We start from the raw sequence: 25,539 nt of genomic DNA, 5'->3' as shown, positions 1-25,539 counted from the left end.
AGGAAGCTCAGAAATCATATTTACCCTCATAGCTAATACATCTGTTTCTCCCATTTTTACCTTTGGTATCACATTCTATTTTCCTACCCTTATTATTTGCAAAACTGCTTCAAATATTTCCTATAGAGATGGGGCAGACATAAAGAAATCCAATGAATATTCACACAGCATTTCTTATCAGCAAACCTCTCTGAAGGTCACTGCCAGAGCCCAGCTCTGTCCACAGCTCCAAACATGAACGAAGTGTCCTCACTATTTTCTTTAGAGACCATTGTGCTGCCCGACAGGACTGAGACAGCCCAGGGGAGTGGTCAGGGCTGGGCTACATTTGCAAGTCCTCTTTCTGGGTCTGTCAGTGACCTTGGACCGAGCTCCAGCCCTGCCCCACCCCACCCCCAGGCCCATTCTTCATTAACGACTCTGAAGCCTTGATTTGCAGGTTCCTCCAAGGCCCGTTTCAGGCCACTCTATCCTGTGGGGTGGGGAGTGCAGAGGGGGGGGGAAGAAGGATCTGACCTTACCAGACCCATCCCTATGCTCCCACCCGGTCTCCCCCCTCACCCGGGGCCCAAATAACCAGGCCACACACCAGGTTTCAAGTATCTGTCTCTTCCTTTCACTCTCTCAAAAGAAAAAATAAATAAATTGCAGAAGGCGGCAGCATTTCCAGTCTTCCCCTGGCTCCCAGACACCCTACCCCCAACCCTGCCCCCCCCCCCCCTTCCCCCCCCCCGACCCCCCCCCCCCCCCCCCCCCCCAAAAAAAATCCCAGAAAAAAAAAAAAAAAAAAAAAAAGCCACAGTTAGACCTTCCACTCATGCAAACCGGCAAAGAAAAAAGGTAGGGGGCATGTAGAAAGCAGGGGGCTCACAGTGGAGTCCCCCTACTTATCCCCCCAAAAACCACCTTTGAGAAGAAAAAAAATGGAAAAAAATAAATGAGAAATCAAGGGACAGGGGGAGTTATGATGGGGGCAGGGATGACCCCAGACCCTGCCTCGGGAGAGCGCGGAGGCCTGTAGCCCTGCATCCCTGCAGCGGGGTGCTCCTTGAGGGGGGCCCTGACTTCCGCAATGTGTGTGGGAGAAGATGGGGGAAGGCAGGTGGCCCCTGGTGGGTCTGTGTGTGCGTTGGGGGCGGGCAGGGGCGAGGGGTCCTAAGGAGCTAGGGCTCGGGATCAGGAGCCCAGGGCTCCCCCCCAGACCCCAGGTTCCTGGGGTTCAGGAGTCCAGTTCTGGGGTGCGGGGATACATGCAGAGGAGTGTCCCCCCTCCAATGGGCTGGATCCAGTTAGAAAGGAAATAAATAAGAAGGGGTGGGAGGGAGGCTGGAGGTGCGAAGGGCGTGGGCAATTCAGTCCAGACCAAGGGCCTGGGCGATGGAGGCGGGGCGAGTCCAGGCCAAGCCAGGGCAGGAATCAGAGTCTCTCTCGGGCTGGGACCCAGATGTAGGGGCCTGAGAGGTCCTCGATGACGCGCTTCACCTTGTGGTAGATCTCCTCAAAGCTGTCTCCCTCCACGATGGCTGGGGGTAGGGGGGGAGCAGGGAGTCAGGCCCAGAGGGACACCTTTTTCTAATTCTCCTATCCACGTGCCGCGGGGCTGCACCCACCCAAAGGGGACACCTCTCTCTAAACCACCCACCCAGTGGGGGCCCCCTCTTTGAATCTGAACCAAAGGTGCCTTGTGTGCACCTCACCTGAGAAGCACTCTGTGAATTCCTGCTCCAGCTTGGTGGCTCTGTCGAAGGCTTTGCGGGCTTGCTCCTCTGTGATCCGCTTATTAATCTCTCTGTGGACAGTGAGAGACACACAGACCTGAGGGTGGGTCCTGCCCCACCTTTTATCTCCTCCATCCAGAGCTGTGAGGTCGCAACCAGTATTTTCTCATCTGGAGCACGAAGCAAATAATACAATTCCTGGGCTTCCCTGGTGGCGCAGTGGTTGAGAGTCCGCCTGCCGATGCAGGCGACACGGGTTCGTGCCCCGGTCCGGGAAGATCCCAAATGACGCGGAGCAGCTAGGCCCGTGAGCCATGGCCGCTGAGCCTGCGTGTCCGCAACGGGAGAGGCCACAACACTGAGAGGCCCGCGTACCGCAAAAAACAACAACAACAACAAAAAAAAACAACAATTCCCAATATCCTCTGGGGCCACAGACGGGCCCCCTCCCCATGACCCACCCCAGCCGGGTGTGGCCACTCCAGGGACCTCTCCAGAGCCTCATCCTTCCAGCCGGCATGAAGGGATTAAGACCCTAACTGCCGACAGCCCCGAAGCTCTGGCTCGGCCTAGAAGGTGTGTACCCCCAGGGGTTGCTGGGAGTTGTAGTCCTGCCTAGCCCGGGGCAGGAGAAAAGGAAAGAGGCCTGGGAGTCCCGGTATCCTCTGGGTTCCAGCTCTAGGTGCAGATTTCCCTCAAGGGCTGCCGGAGCTGCTGTCTAGGGTTCTGAGGGGACAGTTCAACACAGAGGCCTTCTGAGGCCCAGAGCCACAGGTGTGGGCGAGCAGAGGGGAAGCCCCCCGGAACCATACTCACAGCACATTCTCCAGGGAGCGGGGGCGGATGAAGATGGCGATAGGGTGCAGGTGGGCCGCCTGCAGCCGCCGCACGGCATTGGCCGAGACATCGAGGATGCAGTGCTTCCCCTGAGGGCGGGCGGGGGGGTGGAGGCGGACCAGCAGGTGGCGGGAAAGGACACAGGTGCCAGGACAGGACACAGTTCATGGAAAGGTAGGGAACGGGGGATTGGCCGAAAGGGAAAAGACATGGATGTCGAAAGACACGTGGACAAAGAGAGTTGAGGCAGGAAAGGTATGGATAGACAGAATGAAAGACAGAGAGAAAAAGGCGAGGGGCAGACGGAGGGCAAGGGAGGGGTCAGCACAGGAGGGAGGGAGTGGGGGGAAGGAGGGAGGTGTGAGGAACCAAAAGATGGGGCAGAGCAAGGCGGGGCGGGGGGGGGGGGGGGGAGAAGAAAAGAAAAAGGAGAAAGGAAGTAGGATAGAGGGAGGAGGGAGGGGAGGAAGTAGGATAGAGGGAGGAGGGAGGGGAGGACGGACAGAGGACAGACAGATGGAAGGAACAAGGAGAGACAGATGGGAGGGAGGAGAGGCAGATGGAGAAAGGAGCCATGGAGGGAGAGGGCAGGGTGAGGGCAGCAGGGAGAAGGTGGGGGCAGAGGAGTGGGAGGGGAGAGAGGAGAGGGCCAAAGGGGAGCCGGCAGAAGGGAGGGACCGAGTGGGGGGAGGCCGAGCCACCAAGGGCAAGGCCGCAGGAAGAGAGGTGAAATGGGGCAAGGAGGAGGGCAGGGGAGGAGAGGGGACAGATGGCAGAGCAGAGTTTGGGGTCAGGGACCAAGGGAGGGAGGGAGGCAGGGAGAGCGGGGCACCAGAGAGCAGGCAGGCAGAGTTGCCCAAGAGGAGCAGGAGGTGGAGAAGCGGAGTGGAGACCCAGCAGGGAAGAGACAGAGAGAGAGCGCGTTAGAGAGCTAAAGGAAGGCCACGGGGGGCGGGCAGGAGGACGGCGCCGCGGCTCCTACCTGTTCGGCCACCTCGCGCACGGACTGGACGCTGGTTCCATACAGGTGGCTGTTGTACTGGCCGGCCTCAATGAACTTGTGCGCCTGGATGTCCTTCTCCATTTTCTCCCGGGATGACACGAAGTGGTAATCCCGGCCATCTATCTCATACTCCCGCTTGGGCCGTGTCGTATCTGCCAGGAGGTCACCCCACCACCCAAAGATCTAACCACCATCCCTCTAGCTTAAACCCTGCCTACAGCGAACCCCCGCCCCCCGCCAGAGTGCCCAGCCAGTCCTTCAGGAAAGGGGGCAGCTGGGGAGACTTCCTTAGCAACCCCGGGTCCTCCAAGTCCCCGGCCTGGAAAGGGCACCATGGAACATGAGGGTGGCTGAGAAGCACCCTTCTCTGAGAACCCGTGTGTCCGGCTGCATCCCAATGCCCGGAAGCGGCTCTGCCTGTGTGACCGCTTGGGCCCCCCCACCCATTCCAAGGCCCCGGCACTCACGGGGAACACAGGATCCAAACTTGTCGGGGAACTCGGAGAGGAGATCATCATTGGCACGGTCCTTGGTGGGCCCGAGGATGATGATGGGGCGAGCGTAGTGCACTGAGGAGAGAGTGCGGGGTCAGGTGGGGAGCAGAGAAGGGAGCGGGGGTGGCTGGGCCAGGTCACACAGCCAGACCTCACCTTCCATCTGTGTCACCGTCTCGTAGCTCAGGACCGAGTCTTCTCGACCTAGTGGGAGGCAGGGCGTCGGCAAGGGGGCTCTGATGCAGGGGACCTGGGGCCCTGTGCTGCCGCCCTGAGGACTCAAGCGAGGCTCAGGGCCCCTCTCACCTCAGGTCTTCCCAAACTGACCCTACGTACCCTGTGATCCAGAGCTGGAGCCCCAATCCTAGGAAGAAAGAGCAGGCCATGCGATCGGTCAAGAGTCCAGGCCCACGAGCCCCCCACTCTTCCACCCACGCTCACGGCGTCCTCTACCTACCTTGGCCTTTAACCTTGACCACTCCCGTCGCTCAACCCTGTGGGATACATGGAGGGATGGTGGGGGGGCGTGTAGGGAAATGCTCATGAGGAGCCCGATGGCCTCACCCCGGGCCAGCTGAGAACCCCATTTCTCAGCAGCCCCTGGGCCCCGTGCTCCTAAATGAGGCGTTTGCCAGAAGTGCTCTTGTGAGTCATGGTGCTGCTGGGAAGGCCCAGCAGACGGATTCCCAAGGAGTCAGTAGGCAGACCCATGTCCTCCCTACTGGCTGCCCAGCCTGGGGACCTTGGGAGCGCCAGTGTCTGGCGCAGGAAGGCTCACCGCCGTTTGCTGGGGATAAAGCCGATGTCATCAGTCTCGCTGTCAGAGTGGACCCGCCGCGCCTGCCACCACTCCTCGTCACTGGCGTCGATGACATGCAGCACATCCCCAAAGCGGAAGCTCAGAGCCTGGCTCAGGAAGCCACAGTCCTTGGTCTTGTCATAGTCAAACAGGGCCCTGGAGGGCAGGCGGCCTTTGGTCAGAGCCTGGTGAGGACTCCGTCCCCCAGGACCCAACCTGGAGGTTCTGCCCCAGGGTCTAGAGACGAGCACAGGTGCCATGGATTCTGAGAAACCCTAGAACTGTGTGGGGACCAAAAGCTCTCCCGAAACTCATGATCACCATAACTATGAACTGTCATTCAGTCCACACCATGTCAGGGATCAGACAGGCTATGGATTCAGTGCAATTTCTAGAGTAAGATCTAGAACGGCACCCTCCCAAGAAAGCAGTTGCAGTATGCACACACGTCACAGTCACAGGGGTAACGTGGACCCGAACTCGTAAGGGAAAGAAAAAAAGATCACTCTCTGCAAACTCTGGTTACCCTCAGCAGTATGAAACTCCTGTAAGTCATAACCCCTGAGGTCAGGACAAGGAAAGGAATGACCGCAGAGATAGCAGAGATGTTGAGCAGATCACTGGGGCTAGAAAGATGGGAAGGGACCCCAGGATTGCCCGGCATCACCTGGGAGTCAGAACTGACCAGCCCTGGGAGCCAGCTGAAGCCTGCAGGGAGGAAAGGGCCAGACGAGGCTCCGGTTTGAGCCGGGTATCTGGGCGGATGGAGGTGCCATTCAGGGAGAGAGAACACTGGGTGGGACAGACAGCACGAGCGCACGGGAGAAAGAGGTGAGCTCACAGTTTGGGACATGTTGCGTGTGAATGCCTGTGGGACATCCCCATGGACGTGTCCAGAAAGCAGATGGCCAGAACTGCAGGTCTAGACCTCGAGGAAGAGGTCAGGCCAGAGCTGACAGCTCTGAGAGACATCTGCAGAGCGAGTGGCAGGTGAGGCCATGGGAGTGGACGGGCCCCCAAAGGGAGAGAAGGGAAAAAGCATCAGACACAGCGCCTAGGCCTGCGGAGAACGAGAAAGAGGAGCCAATGGGAGAAGGAGCCCCAAGAAGGTAGCAAAACGCCACCGGAGAGATGGGGACAGACTGGAGAGAGCGGTGGTCCACCTCCCCTAGACTGCATTATCCCACGGGGCTGGGCAGCCTGCAGCAATATATTCCAAAAGCCGAGAGGGCCCCCTGCTCTGCCAGGCATTACCCTTTGAGTTACCAGATTGTGGGACAGCTGGGGGTACCAGGGGAGGTGCCAGGGTGACCGGGGCTAGGGGCAGTAGGGATCATAGGGACTACTTCACAATGCTAACCTGTGCGGGAATGCCAGCTGAGCGTCGCCAGCTGAGTGTCGGCCGGCAGGGGTGGGGGGAAGGGGGGGCCAGCAGGGTTGAGGGGGAAAGCTGGCTGGGGGACGAGGGGCACAGGAGGACTTGGAGCCCAGCCCGGGAAGCGTCCGACCTGATGTAGAAACCCCTTTTGGGATTGCTTCGCAGGGAGGCAGTCCCTGAGCCCAGGCTGCTGTTCATGAGCTGTTCCCGAAGGTCGTGGATCTTGGCCTCGAACCGGCTGTACTCTGAGGAAGGACAAGAAGGTTCCTGAGCTCGGGCCCCATACTACCGCCACCCTCCCTCGCCCCCTGCTGAAGCCAGGAGCCGAGGAGACAGAGAGCTGAGCCCACGAGAAGGCGCGCTTCAGGCCCGATACCTTCCGGTTTATACTGAGCAATGATCGTGACTGTCTGGCCCGCGTTCTTCAGGGCAATGGCAGCCTGCTCATGGCTGGCGTTGCGGAGGTCAACACCATTGACCTAGAGAGAGCAGGAGAGGCTGAGTCACTGGAGATGCAGGCCAGGCTCCAGACTACAGGGCTCTGCCCTCAGGGGAGGGGGTGGTCCGGGCAAGGGCTGGCCTTCCCTCACCGAGAGGATCTGGTCCCCTTTCCGCAGCTCCCCACTGAGGTCCGCAGGGCCCCCGGCCAGGATGAAGGAGATGAAGATGCCTTCACCGTCCTCGCCACCCACGATGTTGAAGCCCAGGCCCGTGGATCCCCGGTGGATCACGATCCGCCTCGGTTCTCGGGGGATGTCTTCCTCCCCGAGCAGGTCCTTGGCCACTGGGGAGTAGCGCCGAGGGGAGGTGGGGGTCATGGCTGTGGGGTAGTCAGTGCCCAGGTAGCTGCTATGACTGATCTCGTTGTCCAGGTGCTGGGAATAGGCTAGGGGAAGACGTGGGCGAAAGGATGAGATGGAAGTACATGGAAGAAGACAGCGCCCACCACCCCACCTCCTCCCTAGGGAATCAGCAGAGCCAGACTCAGGGAAAGGGGAAGTCACTGTGCCAGAGGAACAAGGCTGGGGTGGCAAAGGGGGCGTCAGGTCACAGCAATGTCAGGGGCAGGAATTCACAGGTGACGTAGCGGTTGGTGCTCCTAGGGGACAGTGGATCTTAAGGGTACGTGACCTCGGTATGGCAGGGATCACGGAGCCAAGGAGAATATTAATACCGGGCTTTGGGGTTTTTCGTTTGGTTGTAGCATCTCTCAAATCCCTTCATCTATGAAATTCCTCTCCCTTTTTCCCCCCCCCCCGCTCTTGGCCATTCATTTGTTGAAAAAACTAGGGCATTGTCTAGCAGAATTTCCCACATTCTACTAGGGAAATTCTAATAGGTAAATCACTGCTTGCATCCCTGTCCCTGGGGTGTTAACCTGCGCCTCTGCCCTGTATTTCCTGTACACTGGTCATCCGAAAAGAGACTCAAGTTCACTTTTTGGCAAGAATATTTCATAGGTGGTGCCGCGTACTTTCTGCATTATGACAGGATGCAATAATGTCTGGTTGCCTTTTCTTAGGTAAGACAAATCTGTAGGTTCAGGTATTGTCAACCTGATCCATACATTATAAAGCTCCCCATCAGGCTTTCACCTAAGAGTTTTAGCAGCCACTGATGGTCGCTGCCTGGTCCTCACAGTTCACTGGGGACAGCAAAACAGCGCTGATATTCTGTGTTTGTTTGTGGTTTCTTTTTGAGGGAGGAACATTTATTAGTGAGAATTCGTCTGTAAAAGAGAACGTTCCTGGGCTTCCCTGGTGGCGCAGTGGTTAAGAATCCGCCTGCCAATGCAGGGGACACAGGTTCGAGCCCTGGTCCGGGAACATCCCACATGCCATGGAGCAACTAAGCCTGTGCGCCACAACTACTGAACCTGCGCTCTAAAGCCCGCGAGCCACAACTACGGAGCCTGCATGCCACAACTACTGAAGCCCGTGTGCCTAGAGCCTGTGCTCTGCAACAAAGAGAAGCCACCACAACGAGAAGCCCGCGCACCACAAAGAGTAGCCCCCGCTCGTTCCAACTAGAGAAAGCCCGCGCGCAGCAACGAAGACCCAATGCAGCCCAAAAATAAATAAATAAATAGATTTAAAAAAAAAAAAAAAAAAAAGAACGTTCCCGTATCAACCATTTGGTTACTCTAAGGTGCAGTTTGTACAGGAAGGGAGAATAAATGCTTGACTCTTTCCCTTTATTTGCCAGTTTTCAGAATGGATGAGTTCCCTAGCATCCTCTAAAGGTACCCAATTGTTTTGAAGTATCATTATAATCCTGTAGATTTTAACATATCTAATGAGTTTTGGTTGAATGGCCAGTTTCAACTTCTGTGTCTTTGACACGACCCTTTCATATCTTCCTTGCTTTCTAGTATGAAAGATGTTACAAGCTCATCTTGCACATTTCTTGCTCAAGATTTGGAATTGAAAAAAAAAAAAAGATTTGGAATTGGCCCTTTCTCCAAGGAGCCAAGGTTCCTTTTGGTAGGTTATGGTGTTTAGAAACAAGACCACGTGATTTTAATATGGTCTTACAGTATGATTTCAGATTTGGACGGAGCAGTCACATCTCGTTATTCTTTTCCAAAAATTTCTTAGCTATTCTCCCAAATGTATTTTTCCAGTTGGGGGTAGGGGGGACATTAAAATTCTGATGAGGACTACGTAAAATGTAGAGATTAACTTGGAGAAGATTGAGATATTTAGCATATTATGTTTTTTTGCGTCAGGAAGCACGATGTGACTCTCCAATTCTTCAGTCTTCTTTTATGTCCTTCAGTAAAGTTTCATCATTTTCTTCATGTAAATCTTACACACTTCTTGTCAAGCCTATTTTTCTACAAATTTTATAGAGCTTTTCTCCTATGGCAAAAGGGATCTTTTTACCCATTACATTTTATGGCCACTTTCTTAACCCTACATATTATTTCTAAGTTCTTCGGTTAATTCACTTAGATTTTAATCTAGATGGACAAAAGTATAATTTACAAATAAGGATAAGTTTGTTTCTCCCCTTTCAAATGTAAGTAACATCTATTCATTCTTTTTCTCTTGCTACACTGCCTGAAGGCTCTAAAGCAGTGATTCTCAAGCAGGGGAATTTCGCCTCCCAGGGGACATTTGGCAGCATCTCAAGACATTCTTGGTTGTTCTCACTGGTGGGGAGGGGAACCATTTCATCTGACAGACAGAGGCCAGGGCTGCTGTTAAACATCCTACAGGGCACAGAACAACCCCCTACAACAAAGAATGTCAACAGTCCCAACACTGAGAAACTCCGCTCTAAAGCAATGTGGAATAAGAGTAGCAGGAAGAGGCATCCTTGCCTAGTTCCTAACTTAATGTACACACTGCTAGGATTTTATCATTAGAATGTGTTCATTGTTAGTTTTTGATAGCTATTCTTCAATCACGTTAAGGAAAATTCTTCTGTTCCTAGTATACTAAGTTTCCCTCCAAAAATAGGATGATGGATTTCATCAAATGCCTTTTCCATATCTATTTGAAATGAACTTACCCTTTTTCTCCCTTAACTTTTTAATACAATAAATCATACTGAGAGGTTTCATAATATGAACCACCTTTAATTCCCTGAAACAAACCCTACTTTGTGACAATGTTATTCCCTTAATATACTGCTGTGTTTGTTGTGCAACTGTGTTGTTAGATACTTTTACATCTCTGTTCAGAAGCAAAATTGGCCTATACTTTCCTTCTTCTTCCTCCTTTTTTTTTTTTTTTTTGCCACACCGCACGGCTTGCAGGATCTTAGTTCTGCCACCAGGGATTGAAGCCAGGCCACGACAGTGAAAGCCCAAAATCCTAACCATTAGGTCACCAGGGAACTCCCTACTTTCCTTCTTTTATATAATCTTTGTGACCATTTTCAAATGCCCTCATAAAATGAAATGTGAGACATTTTATCTTTTCTTATATTCAAAAAGAGCATAAGAATTATCTACTCCATGAGGATTTGATAAAATTAGCCATAAAACCATCTGGGCATTGTGCCCTCTGCGGGAGGAACTATTGACAATCTTTTCTAGTTCTTTGATGGTGACCGATTTTCCATCTATTCTCCAACCACAGGAAGTGACAGAGGTTGTGGCCAGTTCAGGGGAAATATCTGAAGAGGAATGGTCACCAGGGATGTCATGGGGTGACTGAGATGGGGCATGGGCAGCTCTGGGGTTTGGAGGGCTCTCACAGGTTGTGATGTCTGGGGGAGCATAGCTGTCACTCAGGTAGGCATTGCTGGGCTTGGCCACCTTTAGGTAGACAACATCATACGTGTTCTTCAGGGCTGCCACGGCATCCTCATGCATGACGTCCTCCAGCCCCACACTGTTGACCTAGGGTCAAGGGAAGCAGAGCTCAGACAGAACCAAAAACATCCTCAAGACGGATGCACTGAGGGTGAGCCGATAAGGAAGCCTGGGCCTGCTCAGGACCAGTAGGCAAGACCTAAGTGTGGGCTAGAAAAGTGACGGGGGTCCTCACCGCCAGGATCTTGTCTCCAATCTGCAACCTCCCATCCTTGTGGGCAGCACCCCCTTCGATAATCTTGGTTACATAGATGCTATTATCTCCAGGGATGTGCTGGTTCCCTACACCTCCAGCAATGCTGAAGCCAAGACCTAGATAGAGGGGAAGGCAGAGGTGGGTGCCCAGGTACCGGGGGAGCAGGCCTTGGGGCAGCGGACAGTGGGATGGGGGTGGAGACATAACAGGTTACTACCTTTAGGCCCCTTGATGAGCTTGATCTCCATGAGCTTCTCAGCTGGGGGCTTCCGGCGCATGACGTAGAGGCGGACGATGGAGCCTGCCTCTTTGAGGGCCTCCACCGCGGCTGAGTGGGTCACCTCCCGCACGTCCACTTCATTTACAAACAAGATGCTATCGTTGACCCTGAGGGCAGCAAAGTGGGCCTGAGCCAGGAGCTTCCTGCTGCCCTGGCCCTCCCTTTCAAGGGAATCAGCATCCTAACCCCTGTCTCTTCTCCCCACCTGAGACGGCCATCCTGGGCAGCAGCCCCACCAGGAATGATCTTGGTGATGAAAATGGATGGGTCGTCACCGATGTGTGGGTTATCAGTGCCACCTGCGATGCTGAAGCCCAGACCTGAGTTACCCTGGGCAGAAGGAGGGGAAGAGGGTCAGCTCCCCTCACCACCCACTCTAGACAGGGCAAGGGGGTAGGGGAGTGGGTCGGGGAGTTGTGACCAGAGCAGGAAGGGACAGGGTTAAGAGGCTGGCCACAGAGAAAAAACGGGCACAGAGAGAAGTACAGACAGGGAGCGAGGGGGGAGGACCTTGGAGGGAGGAGCCTGCTCACCCTTTCCAGTGTGATCTCCTCGTATTCCATTTCCCCCTCTGTCCCGTTCACCTGCAACTCCAGCACGGGCCAGAAACACAAGAGCAGTGAGACAGACTTCCTACCTGAGAACCTGGCCCTACCCTGGCTGCTGGGACCCAGGCCCTCCCTGTCTCCCTCCTCTCTTCTGTAATGGCCACAAAATCTAAACAACTCACATATCCCGGGGCTTCTAGGGTATCTGTGTTGACAATCACAGGGGGAGAATTGGCCTGTGAGGGGAAAAAGGAGACGAAAAGCTGCCTGAACCTTGGCTCACGAGGGAGCCGGTAACCAAGAGTCCCACCGGCCTGGCTACCTTCTCAGTCTCTGAACACAGCCCGCTCTGCTACCCTTGACTCCCTGAAGGACCCAGCCTCAGTCCGTGTTACATACACACACACATACACATGCTGGACCCAATTCTGCCCAGCCCAGGCCCCCTGCATGTGGAAGGAGGTGTCTGAGAAGGAGGAAGGGAGAGACAGCCAGATAGGGGAGCAGCAGATGGTAAAGGGTTGGGTGGAGGGGCGCCTTGGGGGGGGGAAAGCGTCTCACCGGATGTAACACCACAGAGTGTTACATGCCTTATGTGCTACACACAGACACCACAGGACTTATGTCCACTGGGTCCTGCTCCTCCTTCCTGCCCCCATCCCTGTCCCTATCCGCCCACATACACCCAGATACCTTCATAACCCTCCCTCAGATTTGCCTCTCATTTTCACACACATTTGCCCTAAACCCTGGGCCCCGGGAATCCGGGGTTCCCCCAGATGCAGGCCCCACCCTCCCTCTCGCCCACCCACCATTAAATCTACTCCTTCCTCTAGGGACCCTGTTGCCTAGCAACGGTATCTAAGCCCAGCCAAGGCCTGGGGAGACCCACCTCCTGGAGGCCCCGTCGCCAGGACAACAGGAGGGGGCGATGGGGCGTGGCCTAAGGGCAACCAGATTCCCAAAGGCAGAAGGGATCCTCTAGCCCTGCCTTTCCTGACCTGGGCCCCGCCCCCCTCCCCCCCACCGCCGCGTTAGCCCGGCAGAAATAAGTCCAGGCTGAGGAGGATTGAGGGCGCAGCGCACCCTGAATAACTTCCTTTCCTCCCTCCCGTACGCCCCTCACCCTATGCAGTGCAAAGAACATCAGGAAAGGGGAGTGGTGAAAGACATCCGGGTCCTATCCTCTCATCTATTCTCCGCCCGCCCACCACTTCATCCGGGAAAGGGTTAAAGTGGGGTGTGCCCAGGTCCCTGACGTCAGTCGCCTCGACGCAGCAGGGTCTCTAGATTCCAGGGCGGAGCCCGCTTTAGGCCGGTCCTAGGGGCTTCCCCAATTGCCTGGGCAACCGAAGCCACGTTTCCATGGCAATGGGGGAAGGCGGCCAAAAGCCTCCTTCCGGGGTCCCCAACCTATCTCCTCCTTAAACAAGTATTTATTTGGAGCCTACCAAGCGCGAGGCACCCATCACGGATTCCCCAGACTCCTCGCTCTCTCCTTCCAAAGGGGTCCCTCCTCTCTCCTACTGCTATTTGTCCATACTACACATTTTCAAGCTCTATAGTTGATTTCATATCCATAAATCTATTAACACCATCCTCCGACCCTTCAAATCTCAGCAGATGCTAACTGTCCAACCAATAGCCACCGACTGCCCAACTCTCATCCGCGCGTCCGTCCTCCATCCCACAGCCTGTCCTCAATCGCCGTCCCCATCCTTCTAGAATTTCCTTTCCCAGGCCCCATCTTGCATCCGCAACTACCTTCATCTGTGTCCCCTCCCTCTCTCTACCCCACCCGATAACCTCCATCTACATCTCTGCCCCACCCTTCAATTCGCGTCTTCCATTCTCCATCCGCTTCCCTGTCCACTTCCCTGTCCTCATCCTCCCATCCGGGCCCATCCCTTATCAGTCTCCTGCTCTTATCCGCCACCTTAATTTCTGATTCCCCAGAGAGATCAGCACCACCCTCCCTTAGTTCATCCTCAAACCCTCAAGATTCTATGACCAAATCACAATTCTTCATTCTCAACCCATTCCCCCTCTCCTCTGAAAATTGAGGCTTCTCCTCTCCCCCAGCTCAGGCCTTGTCGTGGGACCTCCCTCCCACACTCATGGCCTCCAGCACTCTCTCCTTCCACTTCCCTCTGCTTCCTGGGCTCAGATTCCAAATCTCCCTAGTTCTGTACTAACTACCACCTTCTCTCCTCTTCTCCTTCCCCAGGGACTTAATGGCCCCATCTTGGGGGAAAAAAAGCATCTCTAGTCTTCTTCACTCCTTGCAGCCCCCAGAGTTTCACAGGAATCCTCTGCACCATCTCCTCATCTCCAGAGCCTTCCTTTCCTTCCTCTCAATCAGCTCGACCTGCTGCCCTGATTTCACAGTCTCATCCTTGTCTGTCTCCTGGCCCAGGACCTCTTACCCTTCTGTTGCCTCTCCACTTTGCTACCTGCCTGAGAACAGTCTTTTTCTCCCTCTCCAATTCCTCTCCTACCACATCCTTCTCACCCCAGAACCTACTGCTGCCCCCTCTCTGCCTCCTCATCTCTAGGCTCAGAAACCTCCTCACCATCTTCTTGGTGAAATGTCAACAACCCCCCCTTCCAGGGCATCCCACAAGATCCTAGAATCTCACCTGTGACCCCACAGTGTTCCCCTGAATCTCCCTGCTAGCCTGGTACACTCCATCCTCCCCAGCCTGTGCCCCCAGAAGAGGAGATTGAGGGGGAAGAAGTTGGGATCCGGCTGCCGAGGCAGAAGTCTGATCAGGCGGCAGAAGTCTGATCAGGCCGCAGAGGGCCTGAGCTGGGGATCAGGGAGAGGGAGGAAGAGAGTGCGTGGGAGGAAGAGAGAGACAGCATCTAGAACCAGCCTGCCAGCCAACAGGGAGGGAAAGGCAGCGAGGGGGGTGGCGCACAGGAGGGGTGCAAAGGCCGGGGCAGGGGATGGAGGCAGAAAGGCCCGGGCGACTAGTCTCAGGCCAGACAGATGGAAAGGGCTGGAGAGCCAGGCCCAGAGGCCGGAAGTGGGGGGGAGGAGGCAGCGAAGGGACAAGAGCAAATGAGGGCAGCGCTCTGGCCGCAGAAAATGGAAATGGAGATGGAGGGTGTGAAGGAATGAAGAGGGCTGGGGCGCGAGAGCATCCTGGGGGATGCACACATCTCAACACACGTGCGCACAGACACGCAGACACACACACACACACACACGCACACACACACACTCCTGTCTGTAAGCCCTACACCCACTCCCAATTGCCTGGCCTCTCTTTCTCCTCTTTGGTAATCAGGTGTTTCCAACGCCCCAAATGCCCCCTCCCTCCCCCGGCCCCAGGAGCCCAAGCCCAGCTCCCCAGCCCCAGTCTCCCCCCACCTACGGCTCACGCCCTACCGGGCCTTGGGGGATGTTGTAGCTCCGAGGCTCCGAGGGCCGCCCTGGGGAGGGGGCCGCCTGAGTCTCCTACCTTGAGGGGGGAGAAGTGGGCGTGGCCCACGACCCCTTGGACGGCCTCGAGGTGGGACAAGTTCCTCTCCGCCACGTGCACCAGCTCGGGGGCGTTTACCTGGTTGGGAAGGTGGGCCGGGCTGTGCTCCAGAGGGGGCGTGTCTTCATCTTGGTAGCGGTATTTCTGGGGACGGGGACGGAGGCGTCACAGGGGCCGGCCTAGCGCCTCGGGCTCCAGGCTGCCCGCCCCGGCGCGCCTCCTCTTCCCCCCCCCCCCCCCCCCCCCCCCCCCCCCCGCCAGTGAAGTGCGGAAGGCCCTGGGGCCTGGCCAGCTCCTCCCCCTCCCTGTCCTCCAGCCCATTGGCTCCCCTCTCTCCACCTCCCCGCATCCCCCTCTCCCGCCAGGGCCTCGGCACCTCTCCTCTCTTCCCAAAGCCCTGCCCCATCCCCCAACTCCTTCAACTCCCAGCCTAGGACCCCCGCCTTCTACCCAGCACACTCCCTCCTCTGGCTTCCGTTTCCTCACCCCTCTCCCAGAGCACCAGCCCCTCTGACACGTGCACCCCCGTTCTCTACATCCATCCCCAGCGTCCTTGCTTTCCTCATCAGCTTCCCCCCATTTCCTCTTTACCTCAATCCCACTGCCTCCTTCCAGTTGCTTCTCCCACTCTGTACCTCACCCCACCCTCCTTGCCTCAGTCTCCCCACTGCAGCCTCTACCCCTGGAGTGAGTGGCTCTCCAGCACCTTGCAGGCCCCAGGCAGGGACCACAGTCAAGCCCTTCGACTAGCCGGTACTTGGCGTCAGCCCCCCGGCAGGACACAGCTAAACCCGGCCAGCTGGCCTCGCTGGTTCCCAGGTCATCGGCAAAGGGGCCCCAGGAGTCTACCCCGCCTCTACAAACGCCTACAGCCCAGGCAGCTAATCGGATATACTAGAAGGAGAAGGGGGAGAAAGGGGGAGGAACAGAGACAGTAGGGCTCAGAAGGGGGGCAGGAATGGGTGTGAGCTTCCAGGTTTGCTGACTGCGGGAGGGGGTAGAGCCTCAGAATGAATTCCTGGTCTCCCTCCGGCTTCTTGGAGTGAGAGACCCAACCTGACCCCTGACTCCCTTCCTAACTAACCACGTGCCATCTCAAGGGCCTCCCATACTACCTTAATAGGGACATCAGTAAATGAGATTAACTGGGGACCAGAGAGAGGAAAAGGGCAGCTGGAGATAGTGAAGGGCAGTGCCCCTGCCTGGGTCCTCCCACATCTGCCTCTGCTCTCATAGAAGCAAATCCTCCCCAAAACCAGGCTCCATGGCGGAGGGGGAGGCTGCCATATGCAGGGCTCCCTCAGAGACTGGAGAAGACAGAATACACTCCCCAGTACACGTGGGTGAAAAGAGAAGGCAAGATTTCCCTCTCAAAAAAAGTATCTGAGAAACTGAGAGGACCCCAACATTTGGAGGCCAACAGTTACAAGGTCAAACTGGAGGAAACTTATCAAGGTCAATGCCTGATGCTACAGTATGACTGAAAATTCTGAGGATGAGGAACCAAGGCTGAGGATGTAATCCAACTTTGGCCGTGGTTAAGGATGAAGAGAATAGGAAGAAGAAGATGGTACATGGAGATTCTCAAACCCAGGACACACCTTGATACATTTGAAGAGCCTTAAAGAAGGAAAACATGGGGCTTATCAAGGTACACTCTGTTTTCTGGCCTTGGAGAGAGACTTGACTTAGAGACAGTCTCGGAGAGAGAATCCCAAGCTCCCTCCAGGTTTCCGTATCATGAACACCAAAAGTGGAGAAGGGAAGCTAGGGGAAGTATAAGCTAAATAATCCTCCTCAAAGCTGGGCCCTCCTGGATAACAGAATTCGATGAAATGAAAGAGGTTGTCATTCCACACCCTGAAAAGGTGGTCTTCAGCCTGGACAGTGCGAGATCTGAGGGACAGAGCCCCAGAACTGGAGGGGCCAGGGAGAAAGGGAAGAGGCAGCTGTGCCCCCACTTCACAAGGTCCCCAATTCCCTGCATGACACATGAGGCAGGGCCAAGGGTTGCAGCTTCAAGTTTTGGAGTCAGGGGAAGGGTTTGAGCCCAATGCCCCTCCATCTTTATTTACCCCACCTCTCACAGAAAATTCCTGAATCTCGATGAAGAACTATCAGGGTGCACATAACGAAAATGGAAGTTTGCAAAGGGACATTTCATTGCTTATTCTAGATAGGAGATGAAAGTAAATTTGTAGCACAGTGAGACTGCAGACACCTCTCCCTGCCTCATCCCCATGGGGGGCGGGGGTGTCTAGGACTGAGGAAAAGGCTCCTCCTGATTGGGAGACAAGGTGAGAGAGATAGGGAACAAGGAAAGGGTACCAAAGTTCCCAGAATGTGGCTGGAGGAGGTTAGGGCCTGTGCTCAGTCCCTGGACATTTTCTAAGTAAATGTAGTAAGGAAAAACCTCTGGAGAGGTGGGGCTGGGAGAGAGTCATTCAGAAACTGCAAACTGGTAGGTGGGGGTCGGGGTCAGCACCTCTCATCCCAGATGACAGGACAACTAAAGCAGGACAGGCAAGAAAGGAGGATCCCCTCTTTTACCATACAGGGACTCAGGGCCGCCACGGGGCGACAGCTCCAGTGCTATTGGGATCAAGTCTGAACCCCCAATATATTAAGGCATAGGATAAATCAAAAGGCTGGGGGGTGCTGTTATTCTTTCCCCCTTGGCTCCCTCCTCACCGGAGCCCCAGTTACAAGAATGACCTGGAACCCAGCCTTGTACCCCCAGAATAGAGGGGTGTGAGTGAAAGTGGATGATCATAGGAGGGGCGACCCACTGTGCCTGTCCGCGAGACACTACAACCCAGAGACCCCACCAAGCAGAAGGAAGAGCGACAGCACTTGAAGCTTGCACCCTGAGATTTGGGGGGTCCGGGAAGAGGGGAGCGGGGCCGGAGCCCGTACCGCGGCACGTACCACGCAGAGACACATGGAGGCGAATCTGTTCCGAGCCGACATGGAGAAGGGGAGGGGGACTGAGGGGAAGGGGTGGGTGGGAGAGCAAGGGTCCCAGGGTTGGGGGAGGGGGAGGGGCAGAGGGGCGGGGGCTGCGGCGGCCGCGGCAACTGGAGGCTGCAGCCTGGGGGGGGGGGTGAAACGGCGCCTGCGCAGTGCGGGAGAGCGTCACGATGGGAGAGAAGGGGTGAGGGGAGACCCTCTTAGCCATCAACTTCCCTGGTTCCAGCTGTTTCTCTGTGCACTTCACCTTCCACAGTATATTCCTATTCCTTTACAAATAGACTCACTCCTAAAATTTACCAATTTATCGCTCTGGTTCTCTGGGACCCCTTATTCTATCTAATCTCCCACCCCTAAAATCACCAGGCCCTAACTATTACAAAACCTCACTGGACTCTCAGGGTGCAGGGAAGGAAGCAGCTCTTCTCCCTCACTTCAGAAGGACCCCCAAGGGATCTAAACTGCCTCCCACAATCCCCTCCCCCCAACCTCCCCAAAGATTGTTAATGTAGACAACATCCCCACAGATGCCAAGACACCTCCTATTCTAACCAGCGGGAAAGCCCCACATGATAGCCAGACAATGCTTTCCAAGAGTTGAAGGACCACAGATCCTGTTGTGCCCTCAAATTAATCTACCCTTTAAATCATCCCTATTAAAATTATATCTATTCCCCCAATCCACTGACAGAGACCTTGAAATTAGTGCAACTATTACCCTTGCTCTAATGTAAACACCCAAATAAGCAGTCCTCAAATTTGTTTGGGGTCCCCTGTCCAAATCCTTGAACCTAATGAGATACTCATGAGTTTCTAATATACCGTTCCCCAATACCACCAAATCCCATTTCAGGGAATACGTAATGTAATTTAAAGCTGACCTTCTAAATTCAATTGAAACCTCTTCAATTTATTACCAAACCTTTAAATTAAGAGATGTTTCCCTATTCCTTTTCTTTCGCCCTTAAATGCATACATTACTCCCTTTTCTGGCTGCCCTCCCCTACATCTCAACATTCCCCCCACCATGATTCTGAATTTTAACTTTGTTGGAAGATTACTCCCAAATATATCTATCTCCCCCACACCCAAGTCTCAAAAAATTTTTACCAAAATAAGATCTGGCCTGCAACTTGCAGTGACCCACAAATCTCCCATAACACCCCAAAATGACTGCCTCAGATGTCTTGCATTTTGTCCCAAACTGAACCTGAAAGCATCTCTTCCAAATATTCTCCCATTGAACGCCCACCTTTCCAACTCTTAAAGCCCAGTGAGCAGTCCCCTAAAATCTGCTTCTCTTGGCTTTTCTAAAATGCCTACATACGGTAGAGAGGACGGACTTCCCTAGAACCTGACCCATGCCCCCTCTCTCCCCGTTGGTTGGAATCTGTTAGATGCGCCCCCGAGATGACCCCCAAGGTCCTAGTTTCATATCTGGATAGAATGCTTGGATCCGGGAGCCAGTGCGGAAAGGGCTGAACTCGAAATTCCTTCTAGAAAAGAAAATGCACAGGCCCTAGCTCTCCACCAGTGGGCGCTGTGGCCCATTAAGACCCTCCCCCATCCCCCATTTCCTTTTTCCCTCCATTTTCCGTTTCCCCGTTGCCTGGCAACGCAGCAATCCAGGACTTTGCTGTCGCCTAGCAACCGTCTCCCTGGAACATAGAGCTGAGGTAGGAGGTTTTGCTCTGATGGAATCCGAACAGGTCTCCATCTTAGGAAAACTGAGACGTCAGATCGCCCAACCCCCGGATTCTCCTTTCCAAAGACCCCCGCGCCCCGCAGTTTCTTAGACAACAAGCCCCTCAAACCCTGTCTCCTTTCGGCACATGGGACCACGTCACGCCCCTGCCGGGTCAGCCCCGCCCTCATTTCGGGCCGGTTACCCAGCCTAAGGCCCCGCCCCTTTCGTTGCCCGCCACCCTTGGTAGAGTAAGCCAGACCCCGCCCACCTGCCTCCAGGAGACCGCGCCTCCGTCCACTTCCCGCCCATTCGCTCCCCCGGCCTCGCCCACACTGCCCCTCCGCCACGCCCCAGTCGGCCAATGAATGAGGCCGTTGGCCACACTGCCCCGCCCCCGGCATCTTAGCTTTGCCCAATAAGGACCACCCGGAGGGTTTAACCGCTTCGCCTCCGGGACTCTGGCCAAATACCCCTGGTCTTTCCCCACTTTCCCCCCTCCCCCACTTGTTCTGCTCCGCCCTCCGCCCCCCTCGCCCGGCCCTCAAGTCCGCCACGCAACTTCAGTCGTCGCCGGTTACCATGGCAACGGCGGCAGCAGCGCGGGGAGAAGGGGGAGGGACGGGGGCGGAGTGGGAGAAAGAGATGCTCAGAGACAAGAGATACAGGCAGAGAGCTAGGCACAGAGTAAGACTAAGTGACAGCTATAAAGGCAGAGTTAGCACAAAGCACAGGACCTGGCACATTGTAGGTATTCAATAAGTGATCCTTAAATTACTGCGGCAGAAGTCTAAATATAGGCAATGAAAGATGGAGGACTCAGACGGAGCTGGGAAGCTCAACGACCGCAAAGCATGAGCACCGTCTACCCCACCCAGCATTTTGGGGGGGGGACAAGTGCCATGTGCCCCCTGCTGGCTCCTCCGAAGCTAACCCTCCGCTGCCCTGGATAGAGATGAACCACAACTCCCAACAGCCCCACGGGCAGCAACTCGCCAACACCGACGGATCTTGCGCCTCAAGGCCTTATGGGACTTCGAGTCCCCGCCATCCCGAGACTGACAAGTTTTCCGGCCAAGGAACGTGGCAAGCCTGGGTCTCCACACCTCTGTAAAACCACAAAATGCATGATCCTCTCTGCGCAAGACTCCTTCCTTCGGGGATGCTCAACCCTGGGCTCCAACGAAGAAGCAGGATTCTTGAAGGGAAATGAATAAACCCATCCTCCCAGAATAGCTGCCACTGCAGGCAAACCCCTCACCCTTGCTCGTGTATGTGTGTTCACATGTTGGAAGCAGAGCCCACACATTCCAACTGGCTTTCTGTGTACACCTGCACATAAGGGACCATAGCCAGGGAGCCTAAGGCTAAGAGGCAGGCTAAGGGCAGGAGACAGGAGGAACTGAGAATCAGACAGACATTAAAGGAGAGCAGGCCAGAGAAACTGAGGCACAAAAATCCACTGAAACTACAGGGATGGGAGGAAGAAGCAGTATGGGAGAAAGCCCAAAGCCCACAAAATGGGGGATAAGCAAGTAGCCCTGGAGAGGCGGTGGGGGCTTGGACTTAAAGGTCCCCAGCCCCCAGTCTCCTCCATCCATGCTCACACATGCATGACGCATGTGTAGATGCATGTGTATATACATATATGAGTTTGTGGCAAAGAACATGTGTGTCCTCAGCTCCCTCCCCTGAGAATCTGCAGTTCCCACTAAATATAACCCCCTCCCCAGCCTGTGACTCACCCAGACCCCGCCTCCCGGCCCCCACTTCCTGTCCCACCCCCCAACCCCCAGCTGCCTGCCACCCGCCCAAGCCTCCCTCCACACACCAGGCATCCAGCTTTCCAGTCCCAGAGTCTTACAGCCAAGACCTAGGTATTCTGCATCCCACCAGAAGCTTGCTAGTGCTCCCCATCCAAGACCTCCTGCACTTGCCAGGCTCCAACCACAGGGACATCCTTGTACAGATCTTCACTGCTGCCAGCCTGGCCTTTCCCCTACACCTTCTCACCCCAGTAACCTTAGATCCAGGTGTCTTCCCCCACCTTGATCCCAAGTGTCAGGGGTAACAGGAATATTCCCCTCCATCTGCTCTTCTCCCTCCTTCTCAACCAGGGGTAGATTCAGTGTGGGAGGAAACGGGGATGTTGGGCACCTTCCTGGGCCACCCCCAAATTGTGCACCATGCACCTGGTGCCCCTCCTCAAATCCCCTCTCCCCAAACCTCTCATCCTCCTCCTCAGGAGCTGGCAACCTCAGCTGCTGCAACCTTCTATCTCCCAAGGGAATACCCCAAATCCTAACCTCACCTGGTCCATTCCCTCAGGTGATCCTATGTCAGGCCCCAGCTCTCTGACAACTCCCAAGTATCCCCATTCCACATGATCGAACCCTAAATTGACAGTTCCCTCAAATTGAGAGCGCCCCCAAATGTATCAGCCATGAGACGCTTCTTTTATAGCCTGAAGGCCCACCCCTTCCCTGCCAGCTGACACCCCCAGACCAGTCAGGTACTCACAACCAGTAACCTTCTACCCTCAAGCCAGGAGCCCTGTGAAATTGGGCAAGGCACCTGGAAGCCAGCTTGTCCTCCAAGAGGGAAGAGGTCCCCCCCGCCATGCAGTCCACCTTCTAACATACAGCAAGCAGGACTCCCATGTGAGCCAGGCTTCTCCTTAAATAAGTCTCCCTCAAACATCATTGGTGAACCTCAAAATCCACCAGATCCCCCAAGTCACAGAATACCCCCAATTTTCCATTTCCCTCAAAGGGCTCACTCCAGGGGGCACCTGTGGCCAAACCCAGCATTTTCTCAGATGTGAACCCCCCAAACTAAATTATGACCCCCGCAGATACATCTTCTGATGCTCTCACCCCAGGGCCCCCAGCCGCGGATTAGGCCTGACTAACCCCTCCCCACGAACTCATACCCTCCCCCCAGTTTATAGGTCCCCCCTCATGCTTACCTTGGTTGTCACTATACAGAGACAGTCCATGTTGGGGGGCCTGGCCGCGGCGGCGGGTAAGGGGCTCTGACTTCATCGGAGTTTCGTTCCTCCCCTCCGTGGGTTCTCACCCCTCCCCCCTCCGCACCCCACTTTTGCAGGGGGGGGCCAGGATGGGGGGAGGGGTGAGAGGGGAAAGAGGGGGTTGGAGAAGGGAAGGGTAGGGGAGCGTGGGAGGGAGGGGAAGGGGGCCCTAAAAAGGGGTCCCCAATGGAGGGGAGGGGGCTTAGGGAGCACACCCCGATTCTCAGGAGGGGCGGGGGCACCGGGGGCTGGCAGCCCCGGAGTTCGGGTGCTGGGGCATGAGCTGAGGTGGGGGAGGGGAACTGGATTTCGGGGAGCCCCGGGGTAAGGGGGGGGTCTTGCCTAACGGCCAGGGGCTAGGGGCCGTGGCGGGGGAGTGGGGTGGGGGGGGTCGGAGGCGGCAGCGGCCGAGGGAGCCGTGGAGCCGAGGAGGGAAGGGGAGAGAGGAGGAGAGAGGAAGCAGGGGGAGGGAGGGAGGGAGGGAGCGAGGAGCGAGAAGGGGGGGGGGGGTGCCTTGGCAGAGTTAACTGCTTCCGCGCTGGCAGGAACCCGGATAATGGGAAAGGAGAAGGAAGCAGGAGCCCAGAGGCCCTGAGGCAAACATGGAGTCTCGGCCAGCCACCAGGAGGGAGTTCATTTCTCAGACGAGGAGGCACACACAGATGGGCTGGGAGCACCCAGGGTTGCTGAGATACTGGAGAAAGGCCATGGTAGGGGGTAGGGAGTGAAGGAGGGGCTGGCAGGAGGGAGTCCCTGGGGGCCTAGTGCTCCCTCAGGATTCACAGGAGGAAGCCTGAAAAGTGACTGCGTCCTAGACTCTTTAGTGCCTGAAACTGGGGCAGGTAAAGAAGAGTGGGAAGCAAGAGGGCGAAGGGGCTACATGACGGGAAAGAGTGCATTCTCCTTGCCCCTGACTCAGGATGTTGTCCCCAGGGCCCCCAAGTCTCAGGTTCATATTCGCAGTACTTTGGTCCCCCTCCAGCCCTGCCTGCTCCCTCGGGAAGTCAGGCCCCCACCCTCACCCCTTTACCTGACTCTCTGAGATGGAAGCCTCGTAATAGTCCAGGATGTCTGTCACAGGAACAGAGCTGAGTTAGCTCTCCCCCCCACCCCCCCACCCCACCCCCCCACCTCCCTGGCTGCCCCTGCCATCACCTCTCCTCCACCTGCCTGGTAAGGACAGAGGAACTCCTCTAGCCAAGGCTGGTGGACTGGATGCTGACGGATGACCCCTGCCCGGGGCTCCTGCTTGTACCAAATGATCTCCAGGCTCCGAACCAGCCCCCAAGTTCAGTAATTGCCCTCACAGGCACAGGCCAGCCCTTTCCACCACCGCCCCCCAGAAAACTGGGGCGACTCACCCAGCAAGGCCTGGAAGAGGTCACTGTGCAGCACCGTGAGGAGAGGGGGTGCCCATCGCAATAGTGGGGGGGGCCAGGAGCCAGAGGGCTGACCTGGGAGCTGGTGAAATGCAAGTGAGGGGGGATTGGGACAAGGACGAGATTGAGGGACCAACACACTCACCTCCTCTTCCCCAGCCTTTGCCCTCTCACCCGACTCTCTGGAAAGGTCCAGGGAGAAAGATCCCTGGGTCCCAGCCCCCCACCAGCCCCCAGGCCTCTCCTTCACAAGGACTCCTGTTTTTCACCTCTTGGTCCTGGTCCCTCAGACATCTCTCTCTTCTCTCACTTTAATCTCTCTAATCCACCGGATCAGAGCTGAGCTGTCTTCTCCCCACCCAGCCTGAGCTGTCAGGTAAAGTTGGCAGGCTTGAGCCGCCCACCATTCCATTCTTCCCAGGTCCCCAGGCACCACCGCCACCACCACCTTCCCCCTCACACGCTGGCCCCTCTCCCCAAAGCCAGGCATGACCGCAACATTTTCCTGAGGACCGGGGAAGAGGGCCACCCCCAAGGGGCTCTGCTCTTACAGCTCAAAAGGAGGGGAAGCTGTCACTCTCTCCTCCTGGGGCCTGTCCCCAGTGAGAATGGCAAAAAGAGGGGCATAAATTACCTGGGACTTCTTGACCCAGAGTAGACGTGTGTGTGTGTGTGTGTGTGTGTGTGTGTGTGTGTATGTGTGTGTGAAGGGGACGGGACATGAGAATTCCTACAGTTCCTCTCAGGACTGGGAAGAATCCATCTGCCCAGAGGTCCAGAGGGCTGCCCTGAGCACATGGTCTCAGGAAAGAACAAGAGAGGGTGCAGAGAGATGTTCAGGAAGGTTTCAGAGGCCCTAAGGGGGAGGCAGCAAACCTCGGGGTCCTTCCTACTGTGAAAATTTTGGTGTTTCCAGAGTTAGTGACAACTCTGTCGTCTCAGGATAATATGCCTGAGCCATTCACACCCACCTTGAGTCACCCACCCCACTATTTTTTTAAATTAAATTAATTTATTTTTTTATACAACAGGTTCTTACTAGTTATCTATTTTATAAACATCAGTGTATACATGTCAATCCCAATCTCCCAATTCATCCCGCCACCAACACCCCCGCCCCCCACCCCTTTCCCCCCTTGGTGTCCATACGTTTGTTCTCTACATCTGTGTCTCTATTTCTGCGTTGCAAACGGTTCATCTGTACCATTTTTCTAGATTCCACATATATGTGTTAATTTACGATATTTGTTTTTCTCTTTCTGACTTACTTCACTCTGTAAAACAGTCTCTAGATCCACATGTCTCTACAAGTGACCCAATTTTGTTCCTTTTTATGGCTGAGTAATATTCCATTGTATATATGTACCATATCTTCTTTATCCATTTGTCTGTTGATGGGCATTTAGGTTG

The 25,539-nt window shown here is 55.4% G+C and overlaps 1 protein-coding gene across 7 annotated transcripts; it reads right to left on the bottom strand.

The window, feature by feature from the left end:
* Positions 1-593: 593 nt before the first annotated feature.
* Positions 594-23,202, bottom strand: DLG4 (discs large MAGUK scaffold protein 4). Of its 7 annotated transcripts, none has more exons than XM_029211224.1 (20): positions 22,688-23,202; positions 15,144-15,209; positions 11,760-11,813; positions 11,563-11,613; positions 11,235-11,359; positions 10,967-11,136; positions 10,729-10,865; positions 10,436-10,580; positions 6,820-7,115; positions 6,606-6,708; positions 6,360-6,474; positions 4,831-5,007; positions 4,510-4,546; positions 4,389-4,416; positions 4,209-4,256; positions 4,026-4,127; positions 3,538-3,710; positions 2,535-2,644; positions 1,698-1,789; positions 594-1,523 (listed from the first exon to the last, which is right to left on the bottom strand). In XM_029211224.1, the coding sequence occupies exons 1-20, from the start codon at positions 22,715-22,717 to the stop codon at positions 1,417-1,419; spliced, it is 2,166 nt and encodes a 721-aa protein (XP_029067057.1). In that variant the 5' UTR covers positions 22,718-23,202; the 3' UTR covers positions 594-1,416. The 7 variants fall into 7 exon arrangements, 6 of the variants coding, with proteins under 6 accessions (XP_029067057.1, XP_029067054.1, XP_029067053.1 ...); XM_029211221.1 differs by having other exon boundaries at positions 15,045-15,209; positions 22,688-23,067; XM_029211220.1 differs by having other exon boundaries at positions 600-1,523; positions 11,563-11,622; positions 15,045-15,209; positions 22,688-23,067.
* Positions 23,203-25,539: the final 2,337 nt, after the last annotated feature.

This window comes from Monodon monoceros, unplaced genomic scaffold (assembly GCF_005190385.1).
Source record: "Monodon monoceros isolate NGI ecotype Baffin Bay Population unplaced genomic scaffold, NGI_Narwhal_1 Super_Scaffold_9, whole genome shotgun sequence".
In the NCBI taxonomy this organism is placed as follows: Eukaryota; Metazoa; Chordata; class Mammalia; order Artiodactyla; family Monodontidae; genus Monodon; species Monodon monoceros.
This window is presented reverse-complemented; position numbering and strand designations above follow the sequence as displayed.

Bases quoted from the DNA above. Each gene is read 5' to 3' on its own strand.
- DLG4 (XM_029211220.1), bottom strand. From the start codon at position 22,717: ATGGACTGTCTCTGTATAGTGACAACCAAG. The intron at 4,417-4,509 runs GTAGGTAGAGGA...CTTTCTTCCTAG, and splicing joins GGTCAAGGTTAAAGGCCAAG to GATTGGGGCTCCAGCTCTGG. The intron at 4,128-4,208 runs GTGAGGTCTGGC...CTCTCTCCTCAG, and splicing joins GACGGTGACACAGATGGAAG to TGCACTACGCTCGCCCCATC.